Source organism: Pleurodeles waltl, chromosome 7 (genome assembly GCF_031143425.1).
Source record: "Pleurodeles waltl isolate 20211129_DDA chromosome 7, aPleWal1.hap1.20221129, whole genome shotgun sequence".
NCBI classification, from domain to species: Eukaryota; Metazoa; Chordata; class Amphibia; order Caudata; family Salamandridae; genus Pleurodeles; species Pleurodeles waltl.
In genome coordinates this window covers 418,022,102-418,043,001 of record NC_090446.1, presented here as the reverse complement: position 1 = coordinate 418,043,001, position 20,900 = coordinate 418,022,102, and the positions used below count along the sequence as shown (strand labels likewise).

Sequence of the window (20,900 nt, the reverse complement as noted above, 5' to 3'; positions counted from 1 at the left end):
TGCTTCTGACTTGCTGTACAAACTGCACTGACTTCCTGTGGAGAAGTGTGTACAGTACAAAGCCTTGTGCACGGCCCATAAAATCCTGCTCTCTCATGGGGCACCGATTTTGACAAATATGATGACCTTCTACCATCCGAGTCGTCCACTGAGTACAACAAGTCTCAGGCGGGCTGCTGTTCCCCCCTTTGAGAGAGTATGTGCGGGAGGCTGATTGTTTTGGGTGAAAGCCCCTTGTCTATGGAACTCTCTTTTCCTTGCTATCAGTAATCTACAGAATCACCTATCCTTTAGGAAAGTCTTGAAGACCTGCCTCTTCTTGTCTTGATTGCTTGGGTCACTCTATTCTCTGGCCTTTTGTAGCTGGTCATGCAGACTGAGTTAGAGGACTATAGCTGGGAAGCCCTATTTCTGGGCAGCTATGTGCTTTACAAATCCATTAACACAACATGACATGACGATCCATTTAAAAATGGTAGGCTTCTGCACAGCCTTCCCTTTTTTGGCAACAACATAGCCTATGAACATTTGATCATTCAGACTGAACTCTTTTGCGCAATCGAGGTAGAATGACAACGCTCCTTTCGGGTCCAGACAAGGGAGTTTCTCCTCCTCTTTGGAGGCATGAGGCAGAGTAAAAAAGGAAGACAGGGTACTGTTTCGGCCTACATGGAAGGGAGTGACAACCTTCAGAAAGGAGGAGACACGTGTCCAGAGGACCAGGTTGTCTGGGTGAAAGGAGGTGTAACGAGACTGCACAGAGAGTGCCTGTAAGTCAGTGACCCTCCAGTTTTAATGGTCAGCAGCCGGTGACAGCAATTTCACAACATATCAGGAAAGAGAGAACAAGGTTGAGGCTGCGTTGAGGCATGATAAGGGGGAAACGTGCTGCAGACCTTGAAGTAACCTGGCTACAACCGGGGCTCTGAAAAGAGTAGGTAGGTCTGGCAACCTCAGGATTGAAGAGATTGCAGAAAGATTTCCTTCAACAGTGCCAATAGCAGAGCTCTGCTAGGCCAAAGATAAGGCAAACAAAAGAACCTTGGATAAAAGTGCAGCAAGGGGTTCACCTTTGTGAGAAGCACACTGTGACACAAAGTTATCCCACCGGCAAGTGTATACCGACTTGGTGAAGGGAAACCTGGCTGCCAGAACAACATCACAGACTTCGAGTAGAAGGTTGAAAACTCTCAACTGTTGACACTCAGTTTCCATGCATGCAGGTGGAGGGTGAGCAGTGGCGGGTGCAGAACCTGCCCTGTTGCTGCGACAGAAGATCCTTCTGGAGAGGCAGCCTGGCATACCAGACCCTCCGTCCCCAATACAGAGCCACAAAAATGTTTTGTATCCTGTTGTTTCTGAGCTTCTACAGAACGCTGGGAAGGAGTGGTATTGGTGGAAGGGCGAACAGGAAGCCGAATCTCCACTCAAGACAAAAAGCGTGTCCGAGCGAGAGCTGCCTTGGTAACTCCAGCGTGCAAAACTGCTGATACTGCGCACGCTCGTCAGTGGCAAACAGATCTAACCAAGGCTCTCCCCTCTGCTGAAAGAGACTTTAAACCACCTTCAGATGGAGACACAATTAGTGTTTCACTGGGCACCTGCGGCTGAGTTCGTCCACTATGGCATTGAGCGAGTCCACAACCCCACCCCATCTTGTTTGTTGCAATACCACATGGCGGTTGTGTTTGTCTGAACACCTGCACCAGCCTCCCTTGATCGAAGGAAGAAGACTCCTCTGAATGCCAACCGAATCACCCAAAGCTCCAACAGGTTGATGTTGAGCCTGTCCTCCACTGGAGACCAGACCCCTCTGATCTCCATCTCCAGCAGGATGGCCGCCTCAGCCGAGGAGTGACGCATCCGTCACCACTGTTAGATCTGGTTGTGGAAGGGAGACTGGTCTACCACTGACTCAACCACAGTTAGTTAGCCACCACTGCAGGTCTTTCGCAGTCCCTTTGCCGAAGAGATGTCCCCAATACTGCACCCACTGGGCCTTCAGGTACCATTGCAGAGCCAGCATGTGCCAGCAGGCATGCATCACCAGCAGGCCCAGCAGCCTCAAGGTTAGTCTCCTTGAAATCCAAGATATGGGCTGAAACAATGGAATCATACCCTGAATATCCTGAACTCACCACTCTGGAGGATAGGCCTGCCATTCTACTGTGTCTATCACAGCTCCGATGAAAGTGAGCATATGGGAGGGAGTCAGTTGAAACTTTGGGATGTTAATAGTGAAAACCCAGCAAGAGCAGGAGGTTAGCCATTGTCTGAAGGTGGGTGACAATTGCCTGTGGCGAGCCTGCCTTCCGCAGCCGGTTATCAAGGTACGGGAAGGCTCAAATCTGTGAACTCCACAGCTGAGCTGCGACCAGCGCCATAACCTTGGGCAACACCGAGGAGTGCTGGTACGGCTGAAAGGTGGCACAGCAAACTGATAGTTTGTTTGGTCCACCATGAACAGCAGGTAGCATCTGTGGGATGGCAGTACAGGGACATGGAAATACGTATCCTTCAACACTACCATCCAGCCTCCTGGGTCTAGGTCTGACAAAACTTGGGACAGCATCAACATTTTTAACTTTTCCGTTTTCAAGAAGAACTTCAGAAGGCACAGATCCCGGATTGGATATAGTCACCCTTCCTTCTTGGCACCAGAATGTAGCAGGAATAACAAACACAACCTACTTTTAACGCAGGCACCCTGTCTATGGCTTCCTTGGCCTAGAGAAACTGAACTTCTTGACCGAGTAAGGAGAGATGGTCCTCTGTCAGCAGATTGTAAGTGGATGGTGGGGTTGTCACAAAGAGAGGGAGCAGCCCTTTTGGACTATCTGAAGTACTCAACAGTCTGATGTTACTGACCGCTAGTGGGGGAGTTGATGGCATATCCTGCCTTCCATTGGATGCCTATGATGGTTGGATGATGGACTAAATAGTCTTGGAGACAGCAGCTGCCAGTGGGGTGGGGGACTGACCAGACCGATGGCTGCCTGTCTCAAGTGACTTGTGGGTCCTGTGGTCTCGGCCACGAAAAGGCTGAGAAGCCTGATGACTGTGGTGGCTGGGATGGTCTGAGCATGGCTGGAGACCCATTCCATGGCCACCAAAGGGATGGAAGGCAGATTGAGGTTGACAAGGAGCAACAGACAAGCCCAAGAGCATCGCTGTAGCCCCACTGTCCTTGAAGCGCTCCAGTGCTGAACTTTCCTTATCTCCCAAAAGGCTAAAGCCATCAAAGGGCATGCCCATGAGAGAAGACTGAACAACCCTGGAAAAGCCAGATGTTCTTAGCCTGGCATGGTGCTGGAAGGCCACAGAAGATTACATTTTTCTGCTTAGCGAGTCGGTCCTTACAAATCCAGAGTGGATGTCAAACTTAGTCCCAACCATCACATCAGCAATTGCCTGAAGGAGTATGGCCTGGGCCTCCTCCAGAACCATAGGCAGCACTGGCTTAATAGAGTCCCAAAGTGTATGGGAGTAAAGGCCCAGTCGGCACAAGGTGTACACGCACAACAGTGCCAGGCTGGGGTTGAAGAACATTCTCTTACAGACGTTGTCCAGCCTCCTGGATTCCCTATCTGGTGGAGTGATAGGAAACACTACGGTGGATGTTAGATGAGGAGGCTTGGACCACCACAGGTGGGGTGCTAGGTAAGGAAACTGGGATCCCCATGAACGAGGCGATGGCGATGGGCAGTCTGTTCACAATAACCCCTGTGCAGGTCTGGGACGAGGCCCCAATTAGGACATCCATAACGGCTTCACTAAATGGGAGTAAGGGTTCTGCTGGGTTGACTCCCACCTGAAACCTCTTTTCCAAGCCATTAATATTGACTGCCACTGAGGACAGGTTAAGGTGCAGGACCTCAGCCACACTGTGCAACACATTTACAAACAAGACTCCCCCCTCCAAAGCCCAGTAGGAGGGGCAACCAGGCCAGTGTCAAGTGAGGTGTCCAACCCAGTTCCTCATACCAGCTGTCCTGTTAATCAACTGGTTCATCTCCTTCAAGGTTCAGAGACACCTCCCAAACGTCTCCCTCACCAGGCCTATTCATTAAATAAGGCACTGGCTCCGCTCCCTGGCAAAATGTCCTCCATTGGCGCAGGCGTGGCGTAGGATGATGCCCATCCGGCTCCTTGACTTAGTCAAGGATGATGATAGGGACAGCACCGCCTAGGTGCTTCGTCAGTACTGTAGCGAGCATCAAGAAAGGTCTTGGTCTCGCTGGAATCACTGATCCGGATGCAGCAAGGGATCCCTGGTGCCCAAGTGGTGCCCAGAACGGGAAGGGGGCAGGGGGTGTTGCACCAACTTTAACAAAAAACTGGAAAGCACAGGCCAAGGATCAGGCCACAACGACTTGGAGTGCAGATGTTTCTCAGATAATTATAACTGACGCTGTGAAGTCACAGAGCGTTTGGACTTCAACTTCTTGTGTTTGTGGGACTTAGGCTTCCCCCATGAAATCAAATGCGACTATGAATGTTGGGAGGGACAACAGGTGTCAGGCAGCGAGGACCTTGAAGGATTGTTCCCTCAAAGCCTTGGGTTGCATGACATAGCAGTCCTCACACTGCTTGGAGTTGTGTCCCAGCTCCAGTGGCTAGACACATACCAATGTAGGGTCTGCCACCGACATTTGTCTATTGACAGGACCCACATGGTTTGTAACCAGATGCTTTCTTTGGTGACATCCTCACACCAGGAGATGAAAACAATCTTTAAAAAGATCAACAAAAAGTTTTTTTTTTTTTTTTTTAAACAGATCAATCAAAATACAGAATGACGGGTAGCTCAGACCGGATCAGTGCTATCTGACATAGAAAGGAAAGAACCAACATCAGTATGCTGCAGTGGTGACTATGTAGGTACAGTGCACGTCATTTCCGTTGTGAACAATGCTGACGACGCACAGATGAATAACACTACCTACTGCGCACAAGGGGTACTGCTTGAAAATCTACTGGATCCAGTAAGAAGCCTATGGGTTTCTACGAGAAGGAATCTGGGGCTAGAAGTCTCTATGAGATTATCAGTTTACAAAAGAACAATAATGAAAATGAAGTTACATAAGAACAAACCACAGTTATGTAGGTTAAAAACACACATGAATACATTCCTACATTAAATTGTAGTCTTTTGGCATGTAAAGGTGTAATGATAGACAAGCAAAAATGAAAAACAAAAGACAAGAGGGTTCCATTGTTATATCCACCATGGCCGCTGACCTCATACCAAGGGCAGATGGCTACAGAGGTTAGCAGTCTAGTTGCAGTCATGGTGAACAGGGCCTCACACAGCAGCTTCCATTTGAAAAAACCCCACAAGGAAGCAATGTAGTGGAAATAAGATGTCAGCCTACACAACCATGAGGGCCACCCAGTCCATTTGGAAAACGGCCGATATCAGTATCCACCTCTGCCAACTCTGCCACATGCACCATCTATTACACATTGCGGGTAGGGAAAGGTTTATAATTCGGCCTAGATTCCATGAATGGACTGGGATCACAAAACTCGAACCATTCAAAAGGACAAAAAGAGGGAATATTTATCTTGCCAATAAAAATGGCAGGAGTTGCAAGCCTTATCTTTAAAGTTTGTGCCCCCCCTGGCCACTATTCAGATAACGAGTTCCGCCAATTAGTGGCGTGAGGAAAAAATGAAGGAATGCTACATCCTGATCAAGAGTTTGCTTATGTAATGATGATGCAAATGAAACGAACTCGCATTCTTAGGGTCAAGCCTGCGATCACATACGCTAGTGCATGCATATCGGTTGCGAAACGCTGTTGTAGTTCAAGGTGTTGGAGCCCACCTGTCGCTCACCATTTGTTTGCTTGCAAGGCATTCTTTACAGCCACGTATTTCGTCCACTTCAAGCCTGACATTTCCGGTCTGTCTGTGGAGCAGGGACCAAGCACTGATTGATTTAACTTCGTGCCCGCCCGCTGCTCCTAATGTGATTGAGGTAATATTTCTTCCACTCTACCTCTCCCACTGCCTGTTGCTCCCTCATTAGTGTTTTTTTCTCTTTTTTTTTGGCAAGACATTACTTTTCAAGAGCATCCAATTACATTATACAAGTTTAGATTCATTTTTTTTAATAACAGGGCGATTAAGAAATTTGCCACTAATCACAGGATGCTGAGGTAATGCTGGCCCTCAAACCGGTTTCCGTAGTACTAAAGTCATCTGCTCTGGCATTAGGCCACAATTATTTTGTGCAATTCCTTTGTGACCCAACCACTGAGAACTCAGAGAATTTAGTCTCTGTTGGCACGCTGGCTTTCCCATTGGTGGTCTTAGTCTGACTGGACACCTCTCTGCAGCAAGTTCTGTAGCTCAGTTTACAACCACAAATCACTATGTGGTGCATCAATTTCTGCAGTTCCTCGGCTTCCCTTCCTTTCCCTGTATCCAAGGACCTCAGTTCTTTGTACTGGTTGAGCCTCTGGTTGTTACTCGTTGCCTTTTCTGAGTGTATGTTGTGTGCTTAGGGCTCAACCTCCTGATCTGCCAACTGGGCAACCTGTTCTTTACACTTCTAACCTCCAGCCCTGTCTCTCTGCTGCTGCCTGGGGCTACGAATGCAGTAAATCACTAACCTGCAGACAGGGACTGCCTTCAAGCTCTGTACCACATCACCTTTTCTCCAAAAATGAGATTTGGTGTGGTTGGTATCAATAAAGTTCTCTCGGAGGGCAGGACAAAGCCTTCCAGCTGGTAAAGGTCAGGCTCCTGGGAGACTGCTATTGTGAGCCTTGCAGTTAGTATTTGTCTCTTAGATGAAACTACACTACCTGAACACGTCGTATTTCTTTTTCCCATGTTGTGCTAAATGACCATAGATAATTAATGTTAATTTTTTACGTATCCAACCACAAAGGACTATTGAGTAAACAAGTGCAAGGTATGTTTTTTTTAAAGTGTACTACAACTGCCTGTTACTTGTACGCCAGTATTGCTAAATAACAAGCTGGCTGGTTTTAGTTTTTTGTGTTTTGCTGTGGAAAGTTGCATAGCGTTGTTTTGCTATTTGTGCGTGCAACCTTTCGAGTGAATATTTATCAAGAGAACAATTTTACCTATGTATTGTTAGTTACAGAAAGTTACCACACAATCATTTTGTTGCCTCTAAATCATAGAACCTTCTCTTACATCACCTTCCGGTGCACTCTCTCTTCTGTCACATTCCAGAACTCTTGTCTACATTGTCTTGGATCCACGCCATGTGATCTCTTCTCTGCCCTCACTCGTGTGCTTCAGTCCACCGTAACTGCAAAATTCTCCTCCCCGTCTTCCAGTAATCTTTAATGCCCATCCGATATTCCCACACCTGCCTTTCCAATCCCTCCAGGTGTACCTTGTGTCATCTCTGCGTTATAACAAGTCCTTTGGGTACCCCGCAGAACATCCTCTTCCACTGTCAAGGACTTGAAACTGGAACAAATTGGGATGAGTTTGGTCCCACTTTTATACGCAGCGTTTAGAAAGGGGATGTGGATCCTGTCTCAAATTGTAGACTTGGCGTCAGTTGTTTTTTCTTTAAAGTGTCCTACTCTTGCTTCTACTTGTGTTCAAAGAAACCGATCAAGAGCTACTAATAGTTTTTTTGTTTGTTTTTTAAGCCCTCATAATATGTCCATCTGGGCTAAAAGGACAGCAGGTTTGAAACACAGAAGACAGACATCAACTAAAAGAGGTATATCCTCTATGTCCTTCCATTCATCCATGAGCCGCACACGCATAAGCAAACTCTGCCAGTGGCCTCTGCGCCCGAGCAGTTTGATCACCCATTCCAAACAGGCTTGTGCCACACGGAGGCCTGAAGGACTCAATTATTGAACTTTTTCTAGGCAGTTATCTAGTTAAACCCAATTCAAATGAGTTTATCTTTTCCTCCAATAGTAACCAAAACATATTACTCTTACTCGGAAATCCACTCTTTTCTAAGTGATATAGGTTATTCACCGATGCAACGCACTCATGTATGGTTGGTATCAGGGGGAGGACCTCCCTTAAACATATCTCCTGTCGTGCCAAAAGAATTAACACAAACGGCATGTATCTTCAATGTCTGTCCAAATTCTGATCTTGCCCCTCCCCGTTAGTCACCCCAAATATTACCAACGAGAGGGCTTACCTTTACTTCTAGGCTAATCACATCCATGAGTACCTTACCCTCATCCATCCAACACCGCCAGAGCCTCAGACACCTCCAGAACATATGGATATTGTCTGCCCTTTCTTCATTGGAAGAGGGACAATATTTCTTCACCTTCCCCAGAGCTGTTATTTTCTCCGGCGACCAATATGCCATATGTACTGTAAATAGATGTTTCTTTAGTGGGGCCGATTTTACTGTGACACAAAGTGTAGCCATAGATACTTGCCAAAGATTGAAAATGTCCAACGATGCCAGATCCTTACCCCATTTCTTTACTGGCAAAAGGAATGGTTCTCCTGCCTCCATTAACATCCAGTACCGTAGAGCAACCTCTTTGCGGTAAGTGTGACTCAGGTATTCTCTCCTTCCCCTACCTTCAGAAGCATATTCGCCCAATATTTGAATTTGGAGACAGAGCCCTCCACTAGCTCCGTGAACTTAGACCAGGATATCAAAGCATTATTCTGTCCCCTTCATGTACACACTGGAAGAACATAGCTTTTTCCATTGCTTAGGAGTTTTAATGTAAGGTGTATGGGGAAGGCTTACATACTGCTATTAGACTGACATTCTTTATTTTTTCTTTTGCAGGATCCAAAATTTTAAACTTGCACTCAGCAGACACGACTGAAATGTCTGTGAAATAATGAGATCATTAATTTGTAAATTTGATAGATGTTTTGATAACCATTTGCTATAATAGTATTTCTGTGTAAAATTCTTATTTTACTGCTTTTTAATCTATGATACTAGATTGTCACAATGGGTTTAATTTTTTTAAAATCCTGATAAACCAAATAAACTAAAACACAATTCGAAGAAATCACAACCAAGAACATAAACACTGTAGTTGTAACCTTGGAACACCTGGAATTTGTATACATGGTTTAATGCCATCATCCAAAGGGAAAAAGCATATCATAAGACAGCTAGTTTAGCACTCTTTCTAGCCAAAGAACAGGAAGCTATGGCCTCGAGTTACCTTCTATCCCCAAAGGTTACAGTTAGGAGGGTGGGTGAGTGAAATGGGTGGCAGCATGACCGACACCTGTACAGTTTGGGAAAGGACGAGGGATAAGAATGCGACAGCTCAACATATGATTCTATACAGCTGGACCTTACACAAAAGGTCAGATGGTAGAATGCCTGAACAAGTCTCACAAGGTCTAGGTGGCCTGAACTAATCCTATATTAATAAGTACTGCGTCTCCCATGACTTACCAACTCCACGCAAAAAGATGATGCACAGGCAGGATTGCTCGAATTACCCTTCTGGTAAAAATAGGGATGTTTAGGGAACTGAAGCATAATTTATCACCCAATGTTTCCAATTGTCTTCCAGGGTAAAACTGATAAGTAAGCAAGCAAAATGTAATAAACATTGTACTGTGACCAATTTAATTACAATACTAAGTTTTATTCGGCAATACATGCATGGCCGTATCACACAATGAATGGGTGTAGCGACCCAAAAGGCATGCAATGTTTACGGACAAGAATGCCAGACTGGAGGAAGAAAACATTTTCTTCTCAAGTTGTCCCAGTCTTTTTGATTCCCTATCCGGGGGAGCAGATGGGAATGCGCCAGAGCAAGATGAAGCCTGGGTGACAAGGCTCTCAGGCGCAGGGTGTTGGGACAGGAATTTAGGGTCGTTTCAGGCAGGCTGATGACGGCGAGCGACTGTCCTATTCACAGGAGCCCCTGTGCTGGGTCTGGACCAGGTACCCAGAAGGACATCCGTGCAGGCTTCATTGAAGGGTAAAAGGAGTTCTGCAGTGGAAGCCCCAGTCTGAAGCACCTCAGTCAGGAGGTTAGTCCTGACAGCCACAGAAGGAAGCCTGAGGCCAGGGACCTTAGCTGCCCTACTGATCACTACAGAATATGACACTCCCTCCGCCGTAGCCATGGTAGGGGGAGAACGCATGCCAGCGTCTGGAGAAGTATCCAGACCACTAGGCTCACTCAATTCCTGGGCACAGTATGCAGTATTACTGAGCGATACAGCAGTGCTGAGGGCCCAGAGTGCGCCAATACTGGTGCCCATAGAGCGGTGGAGGGGGCCTGGGATAGGCTGGACAGATTGGTTCAGCGTGATCATCGTCAATTACCACATCACTAGAGCAATAAATCCAGACGCCTATTGTGGCGGTCACTCAAGAAAGAACAACCACCTCCAGTGATCCTCTCTCTAAGGTGACATGATGCCACTCTGACAGGGTCTCAGGCCGCAGTCAACCTCCTTCTGCGGGACCACCTTGCATCAGTTTATGACACATGAAAAGTTAATAGATTAGAGAACACATGCAACTTCCTGAACCCACTGCCACCGACTTGCCTCACGAATACACAAAATTAAAGTCTAGAGAGTGAGCTCTTACTGAAGAGTTGGGAGAGGTAATCGGGGAAGGGCACAGTGTAAGGCGCCCGGACCAGATGGGCTGCCAGCGGAGTATTACCAAACATCTTTGGAACAACTCCTTCTACACCTGCGAGAAGTGCTCCTAGAGGCGCAAAAGCGTGGGATGCTAGAGACCATGCAAGAAGCACAGATAGTTATGCTACCTAAAACCAAGAAGGGACCCTGTGGATCCCAGCTCCTACCAACCCCTGTCCATGTTGAAAGTTGATGCAAAAGTTCTTGCAAAAGCCCTTGCCACAAGTTTTTGTGTTTGGTAACTCATTTAATATACAACAAGTGTGGCTTTAAGCTTGGGTGGGGTCAGACATGAATCTGCTGTGGCTGTCACACGTCCTAAATTAGGTCGATAACCGCAAGATGGAAGCCGCGCTGGTTGCTTTAGAAGTTGAGAAAGCGTTCAACACTCTCGATTGGGAGTGTCTTCCGAGAATGGAATCTGGACAGATATTTCCATCCTGGGTGTAACTACTTTATACTAATCCGGTTGCAAGGGTTTGAACAGGCCCACTAGTGTCTGAAAGGTTCCCCACTGAGAGGGGTACAGGGTGGAGGTGACCTTTATCACAACTCCTTTTGCTTTAGCAATTGAGCTACTGGTGATACAACTTCACCGACACATGGCCAAGTGGGGGTTAACAACCACGTTGTTTCATTTCACGCGGACGACACACTAGTGTATGTCATGCACCCCGAACAGTCAGTATGTCAACTGTTACACATCGTGTCTGACTTGGAGGTGGCATCAGGCCCCTGGTTCAATTAACAGAAGAGAGCACTATTCCCACTGGTGAGGAAAGGCCCCACTGAACTTCCTGTGACTAGGCTTCAATGGGAAGTTGCTCATTTTTGGTATCTGGGGATCCAGACTGTAAATGACCCAATAGCCAGCTACCACCTAAATATGGGTAGAGTCCTACAGGGCCTTAAGGAATCCATTTGTTTCTGGGCACGCCTGCCATTATCAGTGATGGGTTGAATTGCATTGTGTAAAACAGTTTTTATCTCTCGCTGTTTATGCGCCCTGCAAAATGCTATGTACTAAATGCCATCAACCACCTTCACTCAACTTAATAAACTCCTAGTGTATCTAGTATGGGTGGGTAAACGCAGCAGAGTCAAGATCGATTTCCTGAAATTAGACACTGACCTAGGGGGTCTGGGATTGGCAGACCTCAGACTGTGTTATTTGGCGAGCCTTCTGCAGTATGCAGCCCAGTGTTGTTGTGTAGGCCCCAACATGGAGAAGTCTCTACTGGGTGCTTGGGGTGCTAGGGCAGACCATCTGCACTGCCTTATGCTGGGAGTCAGGCATACCCAATGAAAACCCCTTTATTGTTCGGTGGCTGCAACATGGGAGCTGGTGGTGCAAGATTCGAGTCCCCTATGCTAGACTCCTATTCCTTCAAGGGCTGAAGCCCCTACGTGACATTCAGTCGGTGATGGATCTAACACACCGTTGGAGACCTATAACTCAATGGAAAATTTGTTACAATGGCAGAGGCATAGGATGTTTTTAATCTACATGAAGGGCAGTTCCTAGATTATGCCCAAGTGTCTCATACAATTCGTGAGATCTGACCGACCTTACCTACTGAGCCCATTGAATCTCAGACACTACAGATGATACTGGACCATGGGTCATCCTGTGCCCTTATCTTGTTCTTCTACTGGGCCCTTAAAATGGGATCAACATACCAACATGACAGAGGTCCGGGCCAAATGAACAGAGGCTCTGACAGCACCTCTGGCAGAGTGCATGGAACACAGCGTTCGCTCAGGCTGGTTAGTGGGCCAGCAATGCAAGGTTCAAACTTATGCAGTTTTATTACCTGCAACAAGCCTACCTGACCTCATCTGCGTTTACACAGAATCAATAGTGCTCATTCAGCAGGCTGTCCTCTCTGTGGGATGACACCGGTGACCTTTCTCCATATGACATGGGATAGCAGCGCACTACCGTAATACTGGGAGGGAGTCCTGGGGTCACTACGAGGAGTTACCTGGATATCAATAGAATCCTTTGTAATACACTTTTTACTTGGACTGCTCCCTTCGCAAAAATTGTGTGTCCAAATCCACCACATATTTGCACTGCTGGGTCTAGTGTTAGCTAAGCGTAGGGTGGCCATACATTGAACACAATCCACAGCCCAGACGGGCGACAGATGGCTCGCTGATATGCAAGAATGGGGTGTAGCCGAAGAGAGACACCAACCAGTGCGCACCGATAAAAATTCTGAACAGGATCTAGACATATGGGAGGATCTGCTGAATAGCCTGTCAGATATTGATGCTCTGGCACGCACCCTTCACTCAATCCTAGGAAGTCAAGAACAGGAGATGCTCCCATAAACGACTAGGGATAGGTCAGAGTCAGAGTGTGTAAGCCCTACATGTTATGAGCTTCTTGGGGTTGGCATGATGAGAGGAGTAATACTGTTGAGTCGTTCCTCCCACCCCCCAATCTCCCTCACCAGTGGTCCACTGTCCCTTTTCCCCCACCCCTTCCTGCTCCCTAGGCCGGTCCCAGTTGTGCTGCTGTTTTTTTCTTTCAAATATTATAAGCTCTCTGCTGTGTTATTGAAAATGTACAGTTAATTCAATATGCAATTTAAATTCTAGCAACAGTTGTGCTAAACACATGATTGTCCTGCTTGGTGCGATGGTAGACATGCTCTGTCTCCATGGCATAATTTTGAATCAACAACAATAAAAACAGGATTTTAAATTTTTTTTAAATGGAAAAAATCGTGATGTAACTTTAGTATATTTTCTAGTTAGAAATTATGCAAGTCTATGGAAAACCAACAAAAATTTAAGAAGTATCATAAATAAGATTCAATTCAATTCAATTCATGGCACTTGTAAAGCACACAGTTGCCTCCTAAGAGGCGGCCTAGCACTAGTCGAGAGCTCTAAAGAGAGAAAAATCTGAGAAAGCTGCAAATCTAAATACCCAATAGACATGTGTCGAAAAGGAAGGTTTTGAGGCTACTTCTGAAAACAGATTCAGAGGGAGTACACCGCAAGCTGAGCAGCAACGCATTCCACAATTTGTAAGCCAGTTAAGTGAAGGATATCCCACCTCTTCTGGCTTTGTGAATACAAGAACTTGGAACAATTTGACATTATTAGATCTCAGAGAACTGGATTGAAACAGGGCTTGAATCTTCTCCTAAGGTAGAGAGGACTTTTATGAGTGAAGACCCTGAAGGCAAAGGTAAGTGCTCTGAATTGGATCCTCTTGATGACGTGAAGATGAGATACTGGGGAACGTGTGGGAATATTCAAGGTAAGGCGTGCGGCAGTGTTCTAGATTGTTTGAGCCACTGGGTTAATAAAACCTGCAGACTCAAATATAAACTGTTCGTATAATCCAGTTTGGCCGTAACCAAGGTATGGACAATCATTTTCCGAGAGTCCACTGGACTAAGATCGAGCATCCTTCTGAGAGACCAAAGGGTAGCAAAGCAAGGTGCGGAAAAAGGACTCATTTGGGGCTCAAAAGTGAGATATGAAGCAAATTTAACCACTAGGTTCCTAGCCATCAGTACTGGGGTGGGAGTTTGGGAGAGGGAACAACTGAGTCCCTAAAACTTACAAAAGCAGCATGCCCAGACAATCTGCCAGCAGTAATCATAAAAACAAATATCAACTGGTGGTCTAGCCTGTTCTATCCACTATTCACAAAAACATTTAATGATCGGAAGCTTTCCAGATAGCTGGAAGGGAGTGGTAATTACACCCATGCATAAACAAGCATTTGCAATGTAATGGGTCACACGTTTGCTCGAGTTAGAGCTATTAGCGTTGTAAATTCCTAACTGGACTTTTCTTGCTACATAAATTGAAAATAAGTAAAACAGCTGACATAAGCAAGTCAATTCAAAGCACCATGAGTGCGAAGGAAACACTAAAGGAAAAAAAAGTTTGATTGCAGTCAAACATATCAGCAAAAGTGCAATGATCCATGTAGCAGGGTCGTTGGCTAAGCGGGTAACAAAACTGACTTAAGGAGGGACAAACCTAAAGCATTTACCACTGTCAAAGGATTTTTAAAAGGCAAGCCCACAAACGAGGGAAAGTGATGGGAATGACGTGGGCGTGATCAAAAGCACACATTGATACCAACACATCAGAAAAGCAGCGCTTGCGTGCTGCTTACTCAACCTAAAAAGGTGATACCGCTCTTTCTGGAAACTATAGACAAATACATTTGTTAAATGTGGGTGGGAACGTCTTCTCCAAAATCCTCTTTGGTATACTGAAAGCATGGACAGAAACAAATGTGGTAATCCCAATAGAGCAAGGTGGATTTAAAGGGGGACACTCAATAACAGATCACTGCTCGAGTCTATGGCGTATAGGCAAAACACATTTTTTTATTTTTTTATTTTTATCGATAGAGCAATGTAGAGGGTTATACTGTTTCTTTGTGGATTTTCACTCCACATTCAGTATTGGGGCTCCTTCAGGACCTGCATAGAGATAACTGGGCTCAAGTGGAATTATATGACAAGCGGTCCGTTTCAAGTGGATTCTATATTAGTGATGGCCGCAGACAATGTTATGGTTTTGGCACTTATACTGCTCTCGATATCTGTGGCGAATTTACCAAAAAAGTAAAGCCTAATCAAAAGCTTCAGCCCCAAAATGAATGACGTACATGTAAGCTGTCTCTTATGCGCAGACAATTTAGTGATCATAGATCTGACAGTAATCAGCCTCCAGCGGACGTTAGATGCCTTTTATGACTACTGTACTAGTAAAAACCAAACAATAAATAAAGAGAAGACTAAAGTGCTTCCATTATAGAATAAGAAGATAAAATCCAATTGCACCCTAAATAATGCAGAAATCGAGACTGTTAGAAATTACAAGTATCCCTCGGGAAGTGGTTCACAAAGAATGTTATGAAAAAGCGCACTGAATCTCCGCAGGCAAAAGCACTTATCGGTAGGGGGACTCAAGAACTTTGATTAAATGTATGGAGGTCCCTCCACAAGAGCTGTACTGGCGGCATATTAGGGAATGATATGGCCACGGTTCCAGCACGGTGTGGAAATAGTTTGTATGTGGGAAATCAAACTGAGATCTCGAACAGAGGAGGTGTTAAAAAAAAAATAATAATAATAAAATAAAAAAATTACTTTACCTTTCACCTTCTACTATGGTCCAGGCTAGAAGGATAGAAACCAGCCAAACCCATGGAACTATTTAGCATTTGCGGGAACGCTACAATTCTGGACAAGAATAGATAGTAATGAGTTACCCAAAATAGCAATGCTATGTCAAAAAAATGTTTTTAGAAATAGTGAAGTGAATTGGGCAAGATCAGTTAGGAGAATGATTCTCGATTTCTGCAAGAAACTAACAATACAGTGTAGCACAAAAGATGTGATTAATGTTAGCAAAGCCAAGTTCAGAAGGAAGACAGAACAGGTGGCCAGAGAAGATGATCTAGGATATTTAAGGAATAAGAAATCTGTGTGTCTTTTGATGAACTCGTGGGTTGAGGAGGAAACACCCAATGAGGGGCAGGGGAAAGAACGCTGAAAGGGAACAGAAAATGGCCTCACCATGAAAGCTTCAGCACATGCTTAACCAGAACTATAGAGAGGTTTGAGGGAATGAGAACAAAAGTGTGACCTGCTTTGTGAGAGGGTTCCATAACAGGTTGTTCCAAATTGAAACCTTTCCCTAAGGTTAGGAACTGCTACGCAGATCTGTTATTTAGATCATCAACATGCAAACTAAAATCGATACCACCAAGCACTACAGAATTGGCAAGCAGAGGAGACAATTGGCCAAGTACATCCCATAGTAAATGTGAGGAGTCCACTGAGGCGTCAGGAGGGGGGGGGGGGGGGGGGGGGTCAAAGGAGGGGGCCAAGATAATAGCAAAGGACAAACCTTCAATATTGTTTATATTCACCAAATTTGAGATGGAGTAGGAGGTGCAGTGTATAACTGCCACCCCGCCAACATTTTTCTACAACCGATCAATGTGTTTGATTCAGAAACCAGGAGGGGAATGGAGGGCTGTGTCAGCAGCCGACCAAACCCTGAGTAAAGTTTCTGTTAGAAACGTTAAGTCCCAGCGGTTCTCCGTGGGAAGGTTAAAGAGGTCTAAGGCATGTCTGAGAAGAGAACGACAATTAATAAGACAGACCGAGAAAGAAAGGCCCACAGTGGGAGAGGCCATAGAATCTAAGTCATTACACAGTACTAAGCCATCATCCTTCCCAGTGGACAGACTAGACTTAGCATAATCGTCTAAGGAAAAACATACGTTCCCGCCTCCCTCACCAGCCACGCAGATTCAATCACATGATTGCAGGAGACAGTGCTAAGTTTCAGCAGCTCATCCCTGGTATATGCTCTTAAAGGGGCATTGTGGCTAGTCTTACCGGCAGCGTGGCTGGCCACGATCTGAATGTGGACAGGCACAGACTGGATTGCCTTAGTCACGCCTTCAGCACACCCGCTGCCCTTCCAGCGCACACTGAGGCCTTTTATCTTGAATGAGAGAATGATTATGAAACACTGGAGAGCAACACAACCAAATGGTGTTGCTTAGTGGGATCGCAGTGAAAAATGTGGAGGTGGGAATGGGAAATGAAGGATATACGGAATCCACAAAGCACTTGGGAGTTGGTCAGAGTAAAAGGCAAACCGTATGTACACGATGGATTCACAGATCAATCTTTACCATTAATTTCTATTAAACCATCAATGAGTTGCAAGAATCTGGTTTAATTTATGTAAGTATATGTACCGATGCCATAACACAGGATACACTCTAAGGTAATACAGGAATACTTGGCTAAGGATTAAGAAATTCAAAAGTAAAACCTTGTTGCCATAAAAATACAATGCTGGGTAGATCAGCTCAGAGTAAACAATTTTCGGAAAATGCATAGCCTCTATGACACAAACAATACACAATCTGCTTTTAGAACATAAAGATTCAGTTGCACAGCTTCATGTGAATTATGTAACAGTACACAAAGGTAAAGAAACAGAAGAAATATGGAAAATACAGGTTGGGGATAAGTTCCCACACACTAGGAATAGATAAAAGCTGGATATACAAGTAACTTTTGTGCAGAGGCATTGGTGAGGTGAAACCTAAATGGAATATTGTGTTACTGGGCTTACCTTGCAAGAACTTCCTCGAGGAAATCACTGTCCTGGCTGATAAGATCGAGAAGAAGGTTAAAATCTTGCTGAACAGCTTTGGCTTGATCAAAAAGACTTTTCGGCACAGGAGAGGGTAGCAATGAAAAAGGAGCATAATTCACCACCTGAGCAGAAATCCACAATTAAACCAGATATTTAAAAAACTTTTGCAAGGAATAATCTGAAGCAGTGATGAACATGTTGCTATAATAGTCAAACTATCAAGTAGTAAATTCAAATGACACTAGTCTAAACCTATTATAGTGACATAAAAATACATAAAAAGAATAGTATGACCTTCATAAACAAATGGTAGTGGTGAATTAATTAAATAAAAGCCAAGCTAGAAACACAAAACAATGCAACAAAGAAGCTATACTTATACTCTTTCAGTACATCGAGGGGTATGGAAGCGTAAAGAGGAATATGAACACTATCTTACCCGTTTGACTTCCGGCTGGCCTCCAAAACCAATTAAATGTCAACTGCTGGCATTCACAATGCATTTGGTGAAAGTGTCCACTGCTCAAGCCGATACACTTTTTTTCACAAACTTTGTTGAATTTTGACAGTAGCAGGAACATCTTATCACATATCAAAATAGTGACAAGATATCACATCACAGTATAGGTTACATGGCCGTACAAGGCACTAAAGACACATGAATAAGTAAATCCTACTAGCAAGTGCAGGCCACTATCATCCACTATATGTTTCTTGGGCTTTTCATAGAAACACGGTACCTATGGGCTACAGGTTAGTAAGGCTGAGAATATGGGCAAGATTAGGCAGTCCAGTATGTAGGAGTAGTGAGTGTCAGGCGTTAGCCTGCATGTATCAGGTATGTTTGGTGCCCACAGGGTGACTTGTGAAAAAAAAAGTTGGGGGCGGTTAGTGTGGTGTAAGAACAACTCCTTGGTATCCCACACTCCGGGGTAGGTGCTTAATTGTGTCCAACAATGTTCTCCTCCAATTTCCCCCTAAAGCTCTCCAAGTACAAGTCCCATTCCAAGGAGATAGGTGTTTTACGCAGTCCTCTATATTCTTCTTGTTGCAGCACCCCATTCTCAGCCAAACTCCACTCTGCCACCTCCTCCCATCATTGCGGGGGGGTATTGGGGACTTCCAGTGCAGTGTTATGGCGTGTTTGGCCAACTATAAGGCCAAGTCTGTAAAACCTGTGGACACCCTGGTTCTCTGTGGTCGGAGATAAAGGCTCAGTAAGCACGAGTCCGTAGTGTTCCAGTGAGTGCCCTGTCAGATCTTTAAGGGTTCGTGCTATTCCTGACCAGTATATCGTCATTGATGGACAATTCACAACATATGTGGATGATCTGCGTCTCTCCGGCCACAGCGAGGCCATCCCGCTTCTGCACTCTGAAACATTTTATTTATTGTGTACGGGGTAAGGTTTGTAGGACGCTGGCCTGGTTTGTAATGGGTACCTAAGGTACTTACACCTTATACCAGGTCCAGTTATACCTTATTAGTGAAATGTAGGCAGTGTGTAGCAGCTTAGGCTGTCTAGGGGTAGCTGTAGCAGAGAGGCCAAGGCTGAACTAGGAGACATGCAAAGCTCTTGCAGTACCACTATAGTCACACAATACTTTTACACAATAAAAGACAATTCTCAGTGTTAACAAAAATAAAGGTACTTTATTTTAGTGACACATGGCCAAAAATATCTTAGAGGCAATATTCCTTCTGGAGGTAAGTATTATACACATTATATACACCAGTAACCAAAATCAGGTAAGGAAACAGTCACAGAATAGTGCAAGCAGTAGAAAATACAATAGATTGCAATAGGCCTAGGGGCAACAGAAACCATAAACTAAAATAGTGGAATGCGAATGTCGAATTCCCCCCGTGCAAGTGTAGTGTGTAGAGGGGCACTGGGAGTGTAGGAAAACATCAATGGTAAGTAAAGTACCCCACCCCAGAACCCAGGAAAGAAGGAGTGAAGTATATCAAGTTTCCTCAGAACACAATACAAGCCGTGATGAAGAATTATGCATGAACCAAGCAAGACTGCAAGCAACCATCGATGGATTCCTGGACCTGAAGACTGTGGAGAGAGGAGACCAAGTCCAGAAATGGATGAAGAGCCTAGGAAGAACAGGAGCCCCAGCCCACCTGGAAGAGGGTGCAAAAGTGGATTCTCCGGTTGGAAGAAAAGTACACAAATGCACCAAAGAAGATAGCTGTGGGTTCCTGCTTGGTGCATGAGATGTCCCACGTCGAGTTGTTGGATGCAGGCTGTCTGTGTTGCTGGATTCCGCCAACAAGCCTTGGTTCACGCAAGTACACGATTTGCGTCAAATAGGGGCTGCTTGGACCAAAGAGGGACCTGGGGGTCTCAACTCAGACCGAGGAGGCAGAGGGGGCTCTCAGCACTTCAGAGAACCCTCAGAAGACCAGGAAGCACCCACAGGCATCAGTCCCAGAACACAGGGACAAAGGAGTTGCAAACTGCGGTTGTCGCAGCACTACACAGGAGGGTCCCATACTGCCGGAGAACAACTTGGAGAGCTGGGCATCGCAGGATGGAGTGCTGGGGACCTGGGCTATGCTGTGCATGAAGAACATTTGGAAGAAGTGCACAGAAGCCCAAGGAGCTGCAAAAGACGGTGCACAGGGGTACTGTCGCTGCATGGGGAGGCAAGCTCTTACCTCCACCAAATTTAGACAGCTGGACCTTGCAACAGTCAGGGTCACTTTGGTCCACCACCTGTGTTCCAGGGATCATGCTCGTCAACAGGAGAGGAATCCCAGAGTACCGGTTTTCATCGCAGAGAGGTGCCTGCTGAAGCGGGGAAGTGACTCCGTCACTAAACAGGAGATTCCTTCGGTTCTTCTGGTGCAATGTGAATAAAGGCAGTCCTCATAGCGTGCACACCTTGGAAACTGATGTAATTGCTGGCTGGAGCTGAAGTTGCAGGTCACAGGAGTCTTCCTGGATACTTTGTAGCAGTTACAGCGGTTCCTGGGGCAGTCTGAGGCAGATCCGACGGTCAGAAGCTGAAGCAGAGGGTGCAAAGGAGTCTTGGAGGAATCTTGCAAACCGAATTTGAGGAAACACCCTGAGGAGAGACCCTAAATAGCCCTGAGAGGAG

General features: G+C 45.6%; 1 protein-coding gene across 3 annotated transcripts in view; it reads right to left on the bottom strand.

Moving 5' to 3' along the window:
• The window catches only part of GSS (glutathione synthetase), a 1,684,034-nt gene that overhangs the window by 1,504,704 nt on the left and 158,430 nt on the right, over window positions 1-20,900 (bottom strand). For all 3 annotated transcript variants that reach the window (XM_069243914.1, XM_069243916.1, XM_069243915.1), the window contains one exon: window positions 17,764-17,909. In XM_069243914.1, the coding sequence (XP_069100015.1) occupies window positions 17,764-17,909 (146 nt within the window). The remainder of the gene's footprint in view (window positions 1-17,763; window positions 17,910-20,900) is intronic.